This window comes from Helicoverpa zea, chromosome 31 (genome assembly GCF_022581195.2).
Source record: "Helicoverpa zea isolate HzStark_Cry1AcR chromosome 31, ilHelZeax1.1, whole genome shotgun sequence".
NCBI lineage: Eukaryota > Metazoa > Arthropoda > Insecta > Lepidoptera > Noctuidae > Helicoverpa > Helicoverpa zea.
The window spans coordinates 498,689-516,397 of NC_061482.1; the positions used below are offsets into that span (position 1 = coordinate 498,689).

The following is a 17,709-nucleotide window of genomic DNA, read 5'->3' on the forward strand; positions in this document are numbered from 1 at the left end:
ACGATTGGCCCATTTGTGGATGATTTTACTTGTAGTAATATTGTTAATTATTAAGTTACGACTAGGTACCGCAAGTTGACCAATTAGCTAAAATTTACAGCATTAAATAGTACATTTCAACTGCCGTTTATTATTTTCCGAGCGTTGATCAACTATCTAGAAAACTGATCAACTTACGAGTCTGTGCTTGTGTGTGTGTGTGTATGTGGCATCGTAGCTCCCAAAGTTTAAAAGGAATATCAGTCGAGAGTGTTCTTAGCTATGTTTGGTGGAAATCGGTTCAGGTCTTCAAGGTCATCAGCTCGTTTGTTAGGTGTGATAGTTTCAGTTTACTTGCAAGCATATGTGGGATCTGAAATTTGAAACACTAATGTTTTCTTTAACCACTGAGCTGGTCTGCTGTTAAGGCACGAAGATAGGAGACGTAACCCAGAACTGCCTTTTAGTAAAACGATCGAGTTTGGGCTCGTTAAATTTGTCTTGACTAGTTCTCTTCATGTTTCTTATTGACGAGAACCTAACGCTGGAAATGGGATGTGGCGGATGAAACCCGGGAATGCCGAAATGAAACGGATAAACCGATTTATATTTTTGCTGAAAATCTAAGATGACCAAAGGTTAATCTTTATTGTTTCTCAATCTATGCAATTCTCCCAGAGCCAGTTTGTCATGAGGACTAAACTAAATTTTAACGTGTCGGCGATCCGCTTTTTACCTTCAAAAATACTTTACATAAATCAAATGATAACTACCTAATTACAACATTCGTATAAAAACACGTATCTAAACAAAATTATAAGTAGTATATATAATGTAGTAGTATATAATTACTTCTAATGTTAAGCTTATAAATTAGAGCGGTCCCCCGACACGACAAAATTTAGTTTAGTCTGACATGCTTTAGTAGGTTCTTACGTAGTGTTAAAAGTTATTTTTTGCTTTTTATAGGGTTAAGCGTTTTTAACTTTTTTATAATAATTGCTTACTTTTTTTGGGTCGGGGTTTTTTTTTTCAATTTATAATTTAATTTTTTGAAAGGAATATTTCAAGACACAAATTGTAACAGAGGAAAGGAAGAAAGCTCACAAACACATACTTACATTCTGCACTTCAGTGTGAGTTGTCCAGATAATTTTTGATTTAAGTTTGATCCAAATCTTTTTACTAGTTTTTTGATAGCCGCTCCTGGAATATGAAGGGATTTCTTTGGCATAAAAGCCAAAATAATAAAATCGTGTTTTCGTCGAATATGATACTATCGACAGAAGAAACTACATCAGACAATGATATTAGGATAATGTCAGAATATGAGAATTTCTCAATCCTTCTGCACATATTGAAATAAATAATTTACAGAATTGATGTAAGAGAGTTAGTATGTGGATAAGTAAGTATTCAACAGACAAAATAACTATCGCTTCAGATATGAGCAGAGGTCGGAATGTATGTATGAAATATGTATGAATGCATGTACTTACACTGATTTTATACATCGAAAGAAAAAACTGGATATGCCTCAAACCCCAAGATTAATTTAAAAAAGCAGAAAAACATCCCCGGGTATTTTAAATAAAAATATATTTACTTTTAAGACTACTTATCATTTAATCAATACAAATTATTGTAAATTAATGAAAACTAATAAAAATTAAGACTATCAATAATTTGTATTGTGAATTAATGAGAACTTATATGTCTATCTTATATATATATTACTACTACTTATTATATATTACTTATATATATATCTATCTATATTACTTATATATATATCTCTTATTTGTCTATCTCTGACATTTTTATTATTATTTAGTTGTTATATTCTTGGCCACACGGGGTTGTCCATTAGAAATCCCGGGAAGGTCCATCCATATTAATATCAACATTTGAAAGTACATAAATAACTCTACGTTATTCCGACCCCCGGATATGACCAATCAATAAATGTCAGATGTCGTGGACTCGCCTAGCCATTTGACGATGAACTTTGATAAGTGGTTCTTAAAACAATCCTGCACTTCTCTGTACTTTCTCAGTTTCAATTATTTCTAAAATGCACAGAACTTATAAAGTAGGCTTTACATCTAGCTTGTACATATCTGAAGGATTATTCAATGTGACAAGACTCGGTGTTAAGTAAACAACGATGCTGGTCGATACAAATGTTGGTTGCTTGAGACTGTCAACTGGCAACAATGTGTTGCCAGTTGACAGTCGTCCTTACGTGAAACATCATTTCGTCACTGCACTTACCGAATTATGACTGTTGACTCAAGTACATACCACTGTAAAAGTTGCGATAGACAACTTTGACCAAATTTACTTTAAAGAAACAGTTTTTGTCCACTTTCTCTAATCAAATTTAAAGGACAATGGGCGATTCCGGTCCAAATGTCCACCACGAACGAGACCTATATGGCTAGATAGCCCGTTAAATATAGAACATTTTTTGTTATGAAAGTAAAAAAATATATAATGCCAGAAAAAAGTTATAGCAAAATCAAATAAAACATTTATAGATTTTTTCAATTTCATTTTTTCAATTACTTTTCGTGATGTTCGATTTTCGTACTTTCTGTAACTTCTGACAAAATAGAATTGTACATTATTAGAGAGAAGACATCACCAGTTACATCGAACTTTCTTAGATCCAGGCACCGCTAAGTATATTCAAGCACTTCTGGCGCCTCAATTGGTTATGATTCGTACATCCATCGGGCAAAAAAATATGGGCTGTTAATATGCAAATGTGTCTTACTCATCTTAGTTTTAGATAAAGTGCAGAAATGGAAGTGGAATAAAATAAAAAATAATGATGATAACATACAAAAACTACCGAAAATTAAGAATACATTTTTGGCTATAACTTTTTTTTGGCATTGTTTTTTTTTTACTGTCATATTTAAAGTTACTCTAAATTAAGTGGACTATTAAATTATATAGGTCTCGTTCGTGGTGGACGTTTGGACCAAACTTCATACATTCTTGCCCAATCTCCTTTCCTTTAACAATTTTTTTTATTCTGTTTATTTTATGTATTTAATATTATTTTCACACTTTATAATTCACTCTTGGGTGTTTTGCTTTATCTTATTTGTTGCATGTATTATTTTAACGCTTGTCTATATTTCTTTTGTTGTAGGTATGATAAACACGAGAATGCATTTCTAATATAGACTGTGATAGCGGGCCGTTTGACTGACGCGCAGCTCTTGTGCTAAGTGATATGGAATTACCGCCCTTGACTTTAAGTTATTCATTGTAAATAGTAGATGTAACCAATGTAACCGGACGATGCCGACGTGCGGGGCGCGGGTGAGCATGCATGCGACGCTTGTGGCGCGGGCTCCCCGTCGGCAGCGCCACCTCACTGTCTCCTACGACAGGGCTTGTCCAAGCGGCCGTGGGGCATCAAGCTGCGGCGAGGCGCCAGCGCCGGCGCCGCCGCGCCCAGCGCCTCCAGCGAGCCCAGCGACGGCGTGGTCACCGAGCTGCGCGCGCCCGAGCTGTGCGAGCCGGCGGCCGACGTCACCGTCGCACCCGGCGCCACCGCCACGCTGGCGTGCCGCGCCGGCGCCACTCGCGCCACCGCCTCGTGGCGCAAGACAGCGCCGGAGACGCGCGCGCTGCGCCACGGCGGCCGCTTCGCCATCACCATGAGTCCGGACGGGCTCACCACTCTGACGATACACGCGTGCCGTGCGTCCGACGCCGGCGTCTACTGCTGCCTGGTCAGCAACGAGCTGGGCGGCGTGCAGAGCTCGGCGCGGCTGACAGTGGGCGCGGGCGGCGCGCCGGGCGTGCCCGCCGTACGCGCGCACCCGGGCGGCGGCCTCGTGGTGCAGTGGGACGAGCCGGCGCCCGCGCACTTGGAGTACTGCCGCGTGGGCGAGGGCGAGTGGAGGCGCGCTACAGAGACGCCCGCCGCCGCCAACACACTGGCGCTGGAGGAGCTGCCCGCGGGACAGTATAGCTTCCGGCTGATCTGCAGTCGCAGCGGCGCGCCGGGGCCCGCGTCCGGGCCGGCGGCGTGCGGCGGCGGCGGCGCCTGGCAGCGCGAGCAGTTCGCGCGCCGGTACAGCGTGGAGGAGGAGATCGGCCGCGGCCGCACCGCCCGCGTGCTTGCCGCCAGAGACACGGGCACTGGACAGCGAGTCGCATTGAAGCAGGTCAGCTTACATTAGATTTATCACTATGCTTGTCCCTGAATCTCATTTTTATTTGGCATCGACGCAAAATTCCATCATCGTATCGTATCAGACGTCTCACAAGCAACATTCTTTCTAACCATATTGTCTTTCAAATAATTCATCCATAATTTCTACGCAATAATAATAGTCCTGGTTCGTCCGCGTTCGTCCACGTTCATGTTGAAGATATTCGGTGTAACACGATGGCAGGTGGTGGCGGGGCGCGGCGCGGACGCACTGCGCGAGTACCGGCTGCTGTCGCGCAGCGCGCACGGCGCGGTGGCGCGCGCGCTGGCGCTGTTCGCGGAGGTGCCGCGCGCCGGCGCGCACACGCTGGTGCTGGAGCTGGTGGGCGGCGGCGCGCTGCTGGACTGGGCGGCGGCGCACGCGCACCTCTACACGCAGCACCAAGTCGCGCTGCACACGCGCCAGCTGCTGTCCGCGCTCGACTGGCTGCACTCCATCAACGTCGCGCATCTCGACGTCAGGGTACACAAGCATTACAATTCCTCGCGCATGGAATGGATATTTCTCTTATCATTTCATCGCATTGTTTTGGACAACGTTGGAATTTACTCTACATTACATATTCCTATACTTTCCAGCCCGAAAACATTCTGGTGGAGTTAGGCGGAGCTGTTCCCCAGCTGAAGCTGGTGGACCTGGGCTCGGCGGTGGAGACGGGCGAGGGCGGCGCAGGCACGGCGGCGCGCGAGGTGCTCCCGCCTGCGCCGGCGCAGCTCGAGTTCGCACCGCCCGAGTGCGTGCTGGGCCGGCCGCCCGCCACTGCCTGGGACGCCTGGGCCGCCGGGGTCTTCCTATACGTATTCCTCACAGGGGTAACTGACACTCATTTACTCATTTGGTCCAACATATTATATAAAAACTACACATCAAAATCAAACGTAAATTGTATAGTGAAACAAAGATGGCTTTTAAATCAGTTACGAGTCTTGATATTTTTCAAAGCTATCAATTAGATTTTAATTAATTAATGTTTTCATTTTGATCAAGAGTCCCTTCACAAATACTATACTAATTTGCATACGTATTTGTAATGACGTAGCTGTCGCCGTTCCTGGACGAGTCGATCGAGGAGACGACGGCGAACATCATCAAGTGCGACTACTGCTTCCCCCCGGAGCACTGGGCGGGCGTGGCGGAGCGCGCGCAGGCGCTCATCCGCGGCCTGCTCGAGCCCGCGCCGCAGCGCCGCCTCACACCCAAGGACGCGCTCGCAGATCCCTGGTTCGACGAGGTCAGGCACCCCTTACATGCTACAGCTTTGTACCCCCATTATTATGAAATATCCACTTATTTCTGTTTGCCAGGATCGAAGGTAGTAACAGTTAGGACTCCAGAAACAGAACTTTCACAATACGTGCTGGCATCGAGGAATACTTCTTTCTGAATCATACCTTCTTAAACAAAGTGTTACAAAAGTATTAAAAAACGATAAAATAATTACAAAAAATAGGTTAATTGACTGTTTATAAGGGGCCATTTAACCCCCTTTCGGTTTTACGAGTACCAACCATTGTAACACGTTGTATAATGATTTAATGTTTGCAATGTGCATATGTAGAGTTCCCTCCGCTATTGAACCGGATTGAAGCTTGACTTGCAATGAGTATATGTGGCAGGCGCCGGCGACGGCACTGTCGGCGACGCAGCTGAAGACGTTCCTGGACCGGCGGCGGCCGGCGGGGCACGGCAACGCGCTGCACTCGCTGCGTTCGCCCAGCGACACCTGACGCGCCGCCGACTGCCTCGCACACTACTGCTGAATACCGCGGCGTGCCTCGCCACTGCGCTACTGACGCCTCGCTTCCCGAACTGATATTGTCATTCGAGGCGCTAGCTGAACGTTGCCCGACAATGTTAGTTAGAACCTTCTTGTAGCCGACATTGTATGTATTTAAGGAACAAAGGCGCTGGCCAAATGTAGATCTTATTCATTATTCACTCAATAGCTGTAGTTACTGTAATTGTTCTATAGTCAATGTGCCCACCTATTCAGTTTGGTATTTTAGTTACTTGAAATTTGTTTGTCGACTTGAAGCATGTCATGTTTTAAATTACGACCGGTCGGTCGCCCAGTCAGCGCGACCGATGTGGACCGAGTTAACCAATGGAGAGCTGTTGGCGATTTGTAAACTTTTAATATTATTCCTAAAGTGGCCGATTAAAGAAAAGTGTCTGTGATTTATGCTAAAATGAATTTTTGCTGCTTATTCCTAATCTTATCGTAATACTTGTTAAATAAATGAAATAAATTGATTATACACTAATGAAATGTATATAGAATTAAGTTTTAGTGCGTCGTTCTTCGTCTTAATTTGTGACCAAAATGCAAACTTTTAATTCGTGTATGTTTGATGTATCGCGACGCATTATTTTATATTCGTGAGATACCTATATAATGTTTTAGTATATGATAGTTTTAACGATGGAATGTACGCTACACTGCCGAGCTCTGCCCGGGCGACCACGCCTTCCGAATGTTACTCCTAACGTTAGATATTGTAAGTCAAGTATTACTTTGGACAATGTATGTTTATATGCAACAATCAAATATTATAAAGGAAACACTAAGACAATGTATACTGCTTTTTAATTGTAAACAGAATGACATACAAGTGGGCTTGCATCCGATCATTTATGTATGGAAATAGGTACCTTAATTATGCATGATTTTAATTTCCTTTTATAGATTCACCGTGCTCATTTGAACATTGGCATTCGTAAGTGATTTTATCAAAATGAAATGATTAATACCTATTATATGATTTTAACTATAAAAATATCAAATGATGTAAATGTTCAAATGTATTGATTGACAGTAATGGGTCGTCATACAAGACAACGCCTTTATGATCTGTGATCACTTAGAAGCCGTGTGTCCTACAAGGTGTCAGCTCCCGCTGTGTCACGCGCACAAACCTGACTCACGTTGACGCACACCAGCGATATAATCGTTTTGCCACTAAATACGTGTACATTTGCCTGAAGGGATCAAATATGTAACTATTCTGTGAGTGTCGGAGTGAGAACGAGTCTTGCTTGTCGTGGAACAAAGCTGTGACACATGTGAACCGGTCCACGCCGCGTGCTCCCCCAGGGCCTTCAATGTGTATCAATAAGCAAGCTACCCATCAGTGTCATTTCTACAAATATCATATTGTCTAAAGCTGATGTATATTATAAAATCGTATTACATACTTTTGAAAAAAACTGCTGTGTTTTAATCAACCCTTAGGGTCAATTCCCACTGAAAGAGCAGCGGCCGGCAGCGGCCGTAATTGCAAGGGATTGAGCGCGAGCGCGGCGGGCCGCGCGGCGCCGCGCGGCGCCGCACCGCGCCGCGCTCTTACATTTTCCGTGCTCTTACGGCCGCTGCCGGCCGCTGCTCTTTCAGTGGGAATTGACCCTTAGATATATAGGTAAAATAGTGGGTAAAATCTAATAGCACAAAAGAAAATTAAACGATATTCTGAAAATAATAAAATGAATTGTGAAACTGGTCTAAGCCTCGAATGACATAGGGTTTCAGGATACGTTTTCATCATCACCATTGCTGAAACTTAGACATCCGCTGTTACTGGGTTCATTGGAACTTTTGCAATACATTAAACTATTAAAATAAATGAAACAGTCATATTTATAAGCAACATTTATTCATAAATAAAGAAACATAACCTGTAACATAAAAGTGCTTTGAAAATGATAGACAAGCGTTATCAGCATTATTTATTTGACATCATGATACACCAAGAACGGCAGATAAAGAGTAACGAAGAAGAAAACATGTGCCGGCCCCAAACACAATTGGGATTCAGGCAGGATGATGATGATACTCATAATGGACTAAATAATGATATTTCTTCACGTTCACTTGTGTATCTCTAAACACTTCTCTTTCCTTATCAGTATGGAGCTTAGAAAAGGTTAAAAAAAATATATATCGGGTGTGTCGTTCATAATCACATTAAATGAAATGCGTTAATATACTGGTTAATATATGTCGATTAACTGAAATAAAAAAGAAATATACGTAAAAATAAAAAAAAATGATTTTTTCAAAGTAAATAGGATAAAAATGTGCGAAAATTAGAACACCATATAAAAGTCGGTCATTACAAACAACTGAAATTCTCCCTTGAAAACTGACAGCTGTCAACTTATCAAATATTCGATACTCCTAACTTTATCTCTGCTTTACACATGATGTTGTAAATTACAAAAACGAAAAATGACTCCTGTGGTTAAACCACTGAATGGATTAGGTTATTTTTTTTACAATTCGCCATAGAATATCATAAAGTGTATGTGATAGGATTTAATGTAATTATGAACGACACACTCTGTATATATATGAGTTTATATAATCACAAAAACATGGTCAACATGTTTGCTATTTTCATCAATTCATGTTGATTTAAAGCCAAATACTCAATTTTCTTCCTAAATATTTAGTTACAAAAATATTAACAATGAAATTACTGTTTGTGGTATTTACTATCACTTACGAGGAAACTTATAACTACTTCCAGAAGTTGGTAATTATTAATACTGAAAGTAAGTACAGCTATTTATTTAAATTATTAGTGAAATTATCTTATTTTAGTAGATGTACCTACTTCTATGTAAAGATCGTTGGCTTGTACAGTCACAGCTAAATACAAACAGCTTACAGCTGAAAGATGGGGATAATTGTCTAACAATACAAAATGTTATTTTAATACCGTATAAAGTACTCATGTAAATAAATTTAATTTAAACTAACACTACACAGACGTCAACACGTTTATAAGTAGAAAATTCATAATGATAGACAAAACACGTTTCGTCCAATTCAGTCAAAATTTGCGAGATAAATGCAGTATATCCTGATAGGAGCGCAACAGGATTATCTTCGCTGGGCGAGGCGTGTTTAGAAGACGATCTTAGCCTGGAGGTCGGCCATGACGCTGGCGGACTGGTACATCTGCTTGCGCTCCGTGTCGGACAGCGGCTGCCGGATGACGTCCAGCACGCCGTTGCGGCCCAGCACGCACGGCAGCGACAGGAACACCTCGTCCGTTATGCCGTGCTCGCCCTAACCACACACAACACATGTTATTACACGATCACAAAGATGACCTTAGATAGGCAGTCGCTTTATCTAAAACACACAAACTCAATAGCGACCGCAACACTGTAGGAAATACACTAGGCAGATAGTGTTTTTGAGAAGACAAGTAAGAAAATGTGGATAAAAATGAGTCGCCAACCTGCACACAAGTAGTGACGGCATGCACGCTGGTGGCGTTGGTGAGGATGGCCTTGATGAGCTGCGTGAGCGACAGGCCGATGGCCCACGAGGTGTACCCCTTCAGCTTGATGACCTCGTACGCGCTCTGCACCACCTGCGTGTGAGTCTCCTGCCAGTTCTCCTCGTCCGTCTCCAGACCGAAGTTCTGGTTGAGGTCCCGCAGCCTCACGCCCGCGATGTTCACGCTCGACCACACCGGCACTGGGGGTTTCATCAATCTTGATTATATTACGACTGCTTCTAGTAGAGCGGTGTTGTTTATCCAGTATTAATACTTTCGCTAATGCTGCCTGGCATTCAGCCAAATCATTTTTTTAAGGATAGAAGTTATTGGCGTCAATGTAAACGCAGCTGAAGCTGTCGCATTCGTACATACTGGTGGTACTCGTACGTAAGCGCAGTGATCTGAATTATATTATCAAACTTGCATTGAGGTAACTTTACATGCATTCTCTAAATGAGCACTATAAACGAACGCTTATTATGACAGGTGATTGTGTGATACGCACCGCTGCTGTCGCCGTGTTCTCCTATGATGTAGGCATGGCAGGAGGTTGGCGCGATGCCCAGCTTCTGTGAGAGCAGGTAGCGGAACCGCGCCGAGTCTAGGTTGGTGCCGGAGCCCAGCACGCGGTGACGGGGCAGGCCGCTGATGCGCCACGACACGTACGTCAGCACGTCCACAGGGTTGCTGGCGATCAGCAGGATCGCGTTCGGACTATATTGCAGAAGCTGTGGATATATCATTCAACTATTCAACGACGCATGCACGCACGAAGCACTAAATTGATTAGAAAGTATTATTGGGAGCTTCAATGTGACCCGATTCTTTTGGATCGTATTCAAAAGATCATCATCTCCCGAGCCTTTTCCCAACTATGTTGGGGTCGGCTTCCAGTCTAACCGGATTCAGCTAAGTACCAGTGTTTGCAATCGTATTCATAAGATGAAGGTAACTTAAAGATCAAATTTACCTTAGGTACAATACCCTTAAGCACTTGAACATTCCTCTGCACCAGGTTGCGGCGATCCTCGCCCTCCTTCTGCCTCACACCGGCCGCTATGACGCAAATCTGAGAGTTCGCAGTTATCTCGTAATCTATGATGAGACAGACCAATTTAAATGTATTTATTTTGTGATTTGAAACAGTTGTGCCATTTACAAGTATTCTGTACCTGCGCCGGCCTGGATGTTGGCGTTGTAGAGGAAGGCGGATCCGTGCTGCAGGTCCATCATCTCGCCCTTGAGCTTGTCCTCGTTGGTGTCCACCAGCGCGATGTTGTTAGTAACGCCCTGCAACGTCACAGCAATGGCCATATCAGTTCCAATTCAAAAAGGCATACAAACGTAACCTCACGTCGTGGCCTGGGGCCCGATTCTCCTAAGTTAATATTCGAAGTCAAAATTGAATAGAAATTGAATCGCAATAGCAGTTTTAACCATATCGGGCATTCTGCTACTAATATAAGACCAATCGTGTTCCAACGACATTCGATTGGTTTGCGATTGGTCTGCCATTTTGGTGATTTTGGTCTATACGGTAGATAGTTTGCTCTACAATCATATTGCATTCGTAAATCATTTGCAGATAAAATGATTCATTATTAAATGACAAAAAAGGATAAAAACGTTTATTTCAAAGAAAAAATAGTGGAATGCCACATACGCTTCAATAGTAATTGAGTCGTGATTGGATCTCAGTCGAATGTGAATCGTGTGTCACTTAAGTAAAATTAGGAGAATCGGGCCACTGTTTCTTTCTAGGCGCAAATACTCTTACAACCCAATTTAGAGGCAACATTGATACGACATAAGTAACTTGGTCTGATGAAGAAGCAAAACTATCCTAAATTCAAAGGCAGAGCAATATTTGTACCGACATACATTTTTAACCGACCAAATAGGATTGAGAACTTCCTTTTTGGGAAAGAGAAAAATCGCGACGAATTCATCGGGATCTTTTTTTCACCGATTACTCAAATACGTCTGGACCCATTTTCATTTTTTTTATTGTTATGTTGTTTAGGGTTCCGTATCCAAAGGGTAAAACGGGACTCTATTGTTTTCGCTCCTCTGTCCGTCCGTCTGTCTGTCAACAGACTGTATCTCATGAACCGTTATAGTTAGAGAGCTGAAATTTTCACAGATGATGTATTTTTGTTGCCGCTATAACAACAAATACTGAAAACTAGAATTAAATATATATTTTGGGGGCTCCCATACAATAAACGTGATTTTTTATAAATAATGCTACGGAACCCTTCTTGAGCGAGTCTGACTCGCACTTTGCCGGTGTTATTTAAGTAGGTATTTTATCAATATGGTTCAGCTAGCCTTTGTCGCATGGTGACCGATAACAGTATCACGGAATGCTCTCTGAGGCTTTACCTTATTACTTTATGATTTTCTTGAATGGCCAATTTTAGCGAACCATGGTATTAACTTTATACAATAATATTATCAGCAGAGGTCGTAAAATTCCCTTAACGCAAAATAATGAAGCTTAGGTACCTGTGCCAATCGTTGAGCATGTATAGATCATGGTCCTCGCATGCACTCACATACGAAATCATAATTTCCGCAGCTCTATTTATACGCCAGCTATTAGTCAGAAGTTTTTATTTGACGTTATACTCATTTATAATCAGTTTCCAAGTATTTGCGATTAGATTAGGGAGCGCATCCACGCTGCGCTCGAGTGCCTGACGAATAAGTTCGCTGACAAGCCCATATTAGACAATTTGGAATCGGTAGTATTCGGAATGTTTCTGTAGTATATGTGATGTACCTACTGACAGGAGCAGATACTGAATAAGGTACTGTACATTAACGGGCGTCAGATGTTTATCTTAATCACAGGAACCCTTATCAAAATCGCGTTATAGTAGCCTTTGAATAAAGCTAATTAACGAATTGTTAGAATGGCTGTGCAGTCACGGGAATGACTATTCGCTACAGCAGAACAATCTGAAAGATAAGCCCCTTTATCATGATGCAAACGATTAAAATTATAATTCCAACAAAGTTGTTTATTCATACATACACATGTACCGACTGTTGACATTGACAACGAATTGAATGCTGTAAGTAGGTACGTAGACTAGCGATGGCATGTTCATGGGGCAATGAACGTAGCCCCATAAGGAGGCACAGTCTATTAGCTCGCCGTAAGTAGAAATAGACGCGGCCGCCGTTCGTCTGACTTGATGACGTCTTGCTGTGTTTATTGCATTGTGTGGCTCGGAGCTGCTCATTTAGAGAACGAACTTATTTCACACAAACGTTTGAAAAAGTGAAGACTGTTACTAAGAACTAACTTTCAAGTAAATGCCTGTTAGATAGTAGATACCGTGTTGAAAGATTGACGATTGTTTATTCTCAAGAATAAAGATGATATAAAAAAAATTGGCTACAATTACAAATTAGTCATACTATTTACTTACATGTTGAGATAAGATACCTTATTAGGTGTACCTCCCTACGTTGTTATTGTCTGTCGAAACTAGTTATCGTAGTTTATTAGCGGCTGATATCAGAGTCAATAAATCAGCATTTGCGTTGCTATCTCCGTAATCTATAAATATTGCAAACATCTGGAGTGCGTTTATTTGTGCGATGCGTTCGAGCCGCTCGTGATCATGACTCACTGAAATTTTGAAGCCTCTTGATATTACTTTTCAGAACATTTTGGATTGATTTCAAGAAAGCAAACGTACAGCAATAAAACCGGCCAAGTGCGAGTCGGATTCGCGCAAGAAGGGTTCCGTACTATTATTTGAAATGAGCAAAAGAATCACGTTGGTTGTATGGTAGCCCCCTAAAATATTTATTTTATTTTAGTTTTCAGTAGGTATTTGTTGTTGTAGCGGCAACAGAAATACATCATCTGTGAAAATTTCAACTCTCTAACTATCACGGTTCATGAGATACAGCCTGGTGACTGACGGACGGACAGAGGAGCGAAAACAATAGAGAGTTTTACTCTTTGGGTACGGAACCCTAAAAACGGTAATTAATGTATAACTAAATGGTATCCCGATCCCGAAGATAAATTAATTGACGAAGCCCGATGAATAGCAATTTCCTTCACAAGGTTTCAGTCGTCTCTACAGACATTACAATAAATTCAGCGATAACCGTCGAAGCATGGCAGATAATGATGGCTCTAACTAATAACGAAGGTAGTTCCCCTTCAAAGAGAGAGTAAAACTATCGACATTATGATGAAATATGGCTGAAGGTGGTGAATCAGTGTGAAGTACCTGCGTGTGTAGTGAAGTACGTACATGAGTCATCGCAGAGAGACAGACTGTTGGGATTACCTGCGCCCCGAGGGAATTACTAGCCTCCGGGCAAACAATGATAAAGTTATTTATATTTGCCGTAACACTACAGTCGCTCGTCGCGCTATCCTGCTTCAACTAACTAATTAATATTCGCCATGCTCAGTGCCAATTAGTCTTTATACGGTAAAAAACTATTCAAACATTTTACATCGATCAAGTAAACTACACATAAACAGGTAAAATGCAGCAGTTTCAAGGATAACTCCTCATGAATACTGATTTGTAATATTATTCAACTCTAACGTATTCAATGTGTTTAAGTAATCAAAATAATAAACTACATAGTAAGATGTCTGGAAAAATAAAAAGAAGATGTAAAATATGCATTGATTGCAAAACAGCAAGCTGCCAAATCTTATCCTTCGTACCTACACAGTTATGCAGGATAATAAAACCGGTCAAGAGCGAGTCAGGAGCGAAGGCTTCCGTACAATAATCTTTAAACGCAAGCACAAGAAAACGACAAAATTAATGGTCTATTTGGCCTCCAACAGTACTTTGGTAACTGCGATAGGATAGCTTAGTGCCTTTTTTTTAACGACGCCAAAAATCATCAAAAGACCCCTCCTCCCGCTGTGGGTTAGCAGCGGTGAGGAAGTTTAGTGCCTGGAATAGAGAGTAGCGAACGGCGAAAAAGTTTTTATTTTTTTATTATTTAGATTTAAAGTAATGGTAAAGTAGTAAGTTAAAGCATTGCTATTATCAATATCGAGCAAACATTTGCAAAATTATTCCGTTTGTTTTATGGGATACTTATTTTAATCAGATTTTTTGTATTTGTTGTCATCAGTGAAAATTTCGACAGAATGATAGCTACTTACATCTTAGTATTAGGTTCCCCTTTTACCATTGGGGGTACGGAACCCTAAAAACGAACGTTAAGTCCATAAACATAAAACAAGGAAAAACCAGCTCAGATTAGTTCCCGCGCGTCAATAAGCTCGCAGATATGTAGGTACACATAGGTATAACCACATCTAGCTTGGCAACAATAGCCCACTACTCGAAATCATGATGTAATGCCTAAAAGCTACGAAATTGTTTGTTCATTTTAATCAGTTTTTTAGGATATCAACGTCACCAGTCAAGTTATTGCAATTGGCAAGTTTGTTTTTGTCCCTATTCTGTAATTCATAGGTAAAATACATCACACGCGATACCTACTGTATTTGTTCAGCAAGTAGGTAGGTAAATAATATCAATTTATGAATTATTTTAAATTAAAAAAAAAAACGTTCAAATTTAGAACCTCCTCCTTTGAAGCCGGTTAATAATTACTTAAGTAACAAAGTTCCTACTTTTTTTATTTATCTGCTAAAGTAGCTACTAAAACATTTTTGCTAAACCTACTATGCATATTTGCATAAAAAACAAGGAAAACTTAAAAAAAAACACATTTACACTAACGATAACACAAAATACATCAATAGAAAATAAACTGCTATAGAAAATAATTTAATTGTTCCATTTTCCCGTTAGCTAACATGTTGCTAATTTATTTTGTAAAAAAAAATAAGTTGAATAAAAAAGCGCACAAGTGAGACAAGTGTTACCCGAAAAAATAAATAAAATAAAATGCTGCCAAAAAATTACGTCAGAAAAGTTCGCAATGCTTATGAATACAAAGAAGGCTGACATACCTGCGTGAGCAAGGAGAAGATGGTGGCCATGCCGACCTGGCCGGCGCCCACCACCGTCACCTTGTTGCCCAGCTCCGCCTCCTTGTCCTGGCGCGCCTGCAGCAGCTTCCTGATCGTCGCCATCTGACCTGACAACACAAGGCGCCGTGAGCCCAGGAACTCCTGAGGACGCGACCACTGACACGCCAACAGTGGCAGCACACGCCTCATGGTGTGACCACGCCAAACGCAGACTAGCATCTGTGTTCCCGCTACTCGCTCTCGGCTAACTATGACCGTGGCCTTCGAACTACGTGCCGATCAAATCTGCTACATCATTTTTATACCAAAGTTTTCCACATAAATTTCCTTCCCTACATGGGTTACACAATATTTCAAGTTTATTTCAGCTCTTTGTGTTCCAAGAGGTTATTCTGGTAATTGGTATAGATATGCAACTAACGACATGCTTACTTATTTCTAGAAGCCTTAAAATCACGTCAGTAATATATAGGTATATTATGTATGTGTGTATGTTAACAGTAGACACAATTATACATACTTCTAACAATACTTTTACCGACTTATCTCTTTATATTGCAGTCAAAGTTATGTTCGGTTTGGATTATTCGTTGAAAGCACAAGTTGTGTTTAGTGGCTATAATTTAAGGCTTAATAAGTAGTCCAAGCATTTTTTTGAGGTTGTTGGCTGTTTCCAGATTTACGTCTACAGGATAGCATTTCTTTTTTGAGTTGGGAAATCATCAGATGACCCATTCTACTGCGGATGCAATGGAAGAGAGTGTCAGACATATTATACCGAGTCGAACTTAACTCGGTCCCTGCTACAGGCCATTTTAAAGCGCGCGATTACCTTCCGAACAATACCGCAGCCCGACAGAGCCTTGGACGGCCCTAAAGCATTATTTGTACTATCCATTTTTTATCTACACCAAAAGTTGCTTCTCACAGGTAGGTAACCATTATCGTCAGGCCTAGGTAGTTAACTATAAGTAAGCGATAATCATTTCTTAACATTGTGATTTAATTATGCATAAACTTCAAGGAATAAAGTGTGTCTATGTCAGTTACAATTTCATCTAATTTGAATATCACATGTACTTTCAACAGAGATAGTGACTATGCTCGAAACATTCGCATGTAGATAATACGTAGGTATACAGTGATATCTAACTGATAGAGCACATTAATCACTGTATCATTAATATTGTAAGCGATGGCAGGACTTAGCGAGTCATTAGGTAATTCAGGTGCAGCAGCTAGAATTTTAGTATTTATTTATAAAGATGTGAATGATGTGATCTTTGGAAATTATATAGCTACCTACGCGGCTTCATCGCACACCCTTTAGATTCGTTTATTTGTTCTGAAAGCAGGTTGTTATTGACACAGATCCGACGTGAGTTGTGAATAGCACGGGCGGACAGGAGACAGTAACGATTTGAAAAAGTCTGCGGTCACTAAGTATACAGAGAACAAAACCCCACAACAATATTACTAGCTAAGTATTCACTCAAAAAATGTGCACAATGTAAGCACTTGTGTCTCGAGATATTTTTATTAAAAAGTGCTAGTAATAAAAGGACGGCACGCAAAGTAACCTTCACAGACAACACTTAGGTACTAAAGCTAATAGGTACAGCTTTAAGTTTTCCTTGAATGCCACTTGCTACAAATAATTATTTATCTAATAATATTTACTATTTCATCACTGTCAGTCAATGACAGCGCCAAAGTGGGTTACTGATGCCATGATTGAAATAATAATCGTTTTCCATGAATTAAAAGTACAAAGCTCGCAGACCCATGCAACGGCATCTGTTTATCATGCAATAATGCAACTCCATATAATAAACTTACCATCACTCGCGCCATTGCTGTGATTGTTCGAATTATTTTCAGCCATCTTTTTCAAAATATTTATATTTATCCAAACACAAAGTTATCGTTAAGCGTAGATAAAAATGGAATACAAAATTCAACGTTCACTTCTCAGCCGTCAACGATAGACTGAATGAGCGGCGAAAACCGGTCTTCTTTTATGTGTTTTCCTCTGAATGAGTGAATGACCGAACGAATAGGAACTATCGCCATATGATTTTGTTGCGTGCGCGCGAAAATGTAGGGTGGCAGGCGCGGCCGCTGATCGCGCATGTTCCACCGGGACTCGCCACGAGACAAGGTCACAGCGGTCAACGAGGACAGGATCAGGAGCCAG

At 41.2% G+C, this 17,709-nt stretch overlaps 2 protein-coding genes across 8 annotated transcripts in view; one reads left to right on the top strand and one right to left on the bottom strand.

Annotated features, from left to right (window-relative positions):
- The window catches only part of LOC124644988 (kalirin), a 145,672-nt gene extending 138,878 nt beyond the window's left edge, over positions 1-6,794 (top strand). For 4 of the 6 annotated variants that reach the window (XM_047184696.1, XM_047184695.1, XM_047184697.1 and 1 more), the window contains 5 exons: positions 3,387-4,169; positions 4,401-4,679; positions 4,796-5,029; positions 5,257-5,448; positions 5,834-6,794. In XM_047184696.1, coding sequence (XP_047040652.1) covers positions 3,387-4,169; positions 4,401-4,679; positions 4,796-5,029; positions 5,257-5,448; positions 5,834-5,944 — 1,599 coding nt within the window. In that variant the 3' untranslated portion in view covers positions 5,945-6,794. Of the gene's footprint in view, positions 1-3,142; positions 4,170-4,400; positions 4,680-4,795; positions 5,030-5,256; positions 5,449-5,833 lie in introns of those variants that run through there. The other 2 variants (XR_006986132.1, XM_047184699.1) reach the window with 2 other exon arrangements.
- A 1,696-nt stretch (positions 6,795-8,490) lies between these two features.
- Positions 8,491-17,509, bottom strand: LOC124645096 (L-lactate dehydrogenase-like). Of its 2 annotated transcripts, XM_047184838.1 has the most exons (7): positions 17,352-17,509; positions 15,492-15,619; positions 10,681-10,798; positions 10,479-10,603; positions 10,014-10,236; positions 9,464-9,705; positions 8,491-9,288 (listed from the first exon to the last, which is right to left on the bottom strand). In XM_047184838.1, the coding sequence occupies exons 1-7, from the start codon at positions 17,395-17,397 to the stop codon at positions 9,124-9,126; spliced, it is 1,047 nt and encodes a 348-aa protein (XP_047040794.1). In that variant the 5' UTR covers positions 17,398-17,509; the 3' UTR covers positions 8,491-9,123. The 2 variants fall into 2 exon arrangements, with proteins under 2 accessions (XP_047040794.1, XP_047040792.1); XM_047184836.1 differs by lacking the exon at positions 17,352-17,509 and having other exon boundaries at positions 15,492-15,771.
- Between the last annotated feature and the right edge of the window lie 200 nt (positions 17,510-17,709).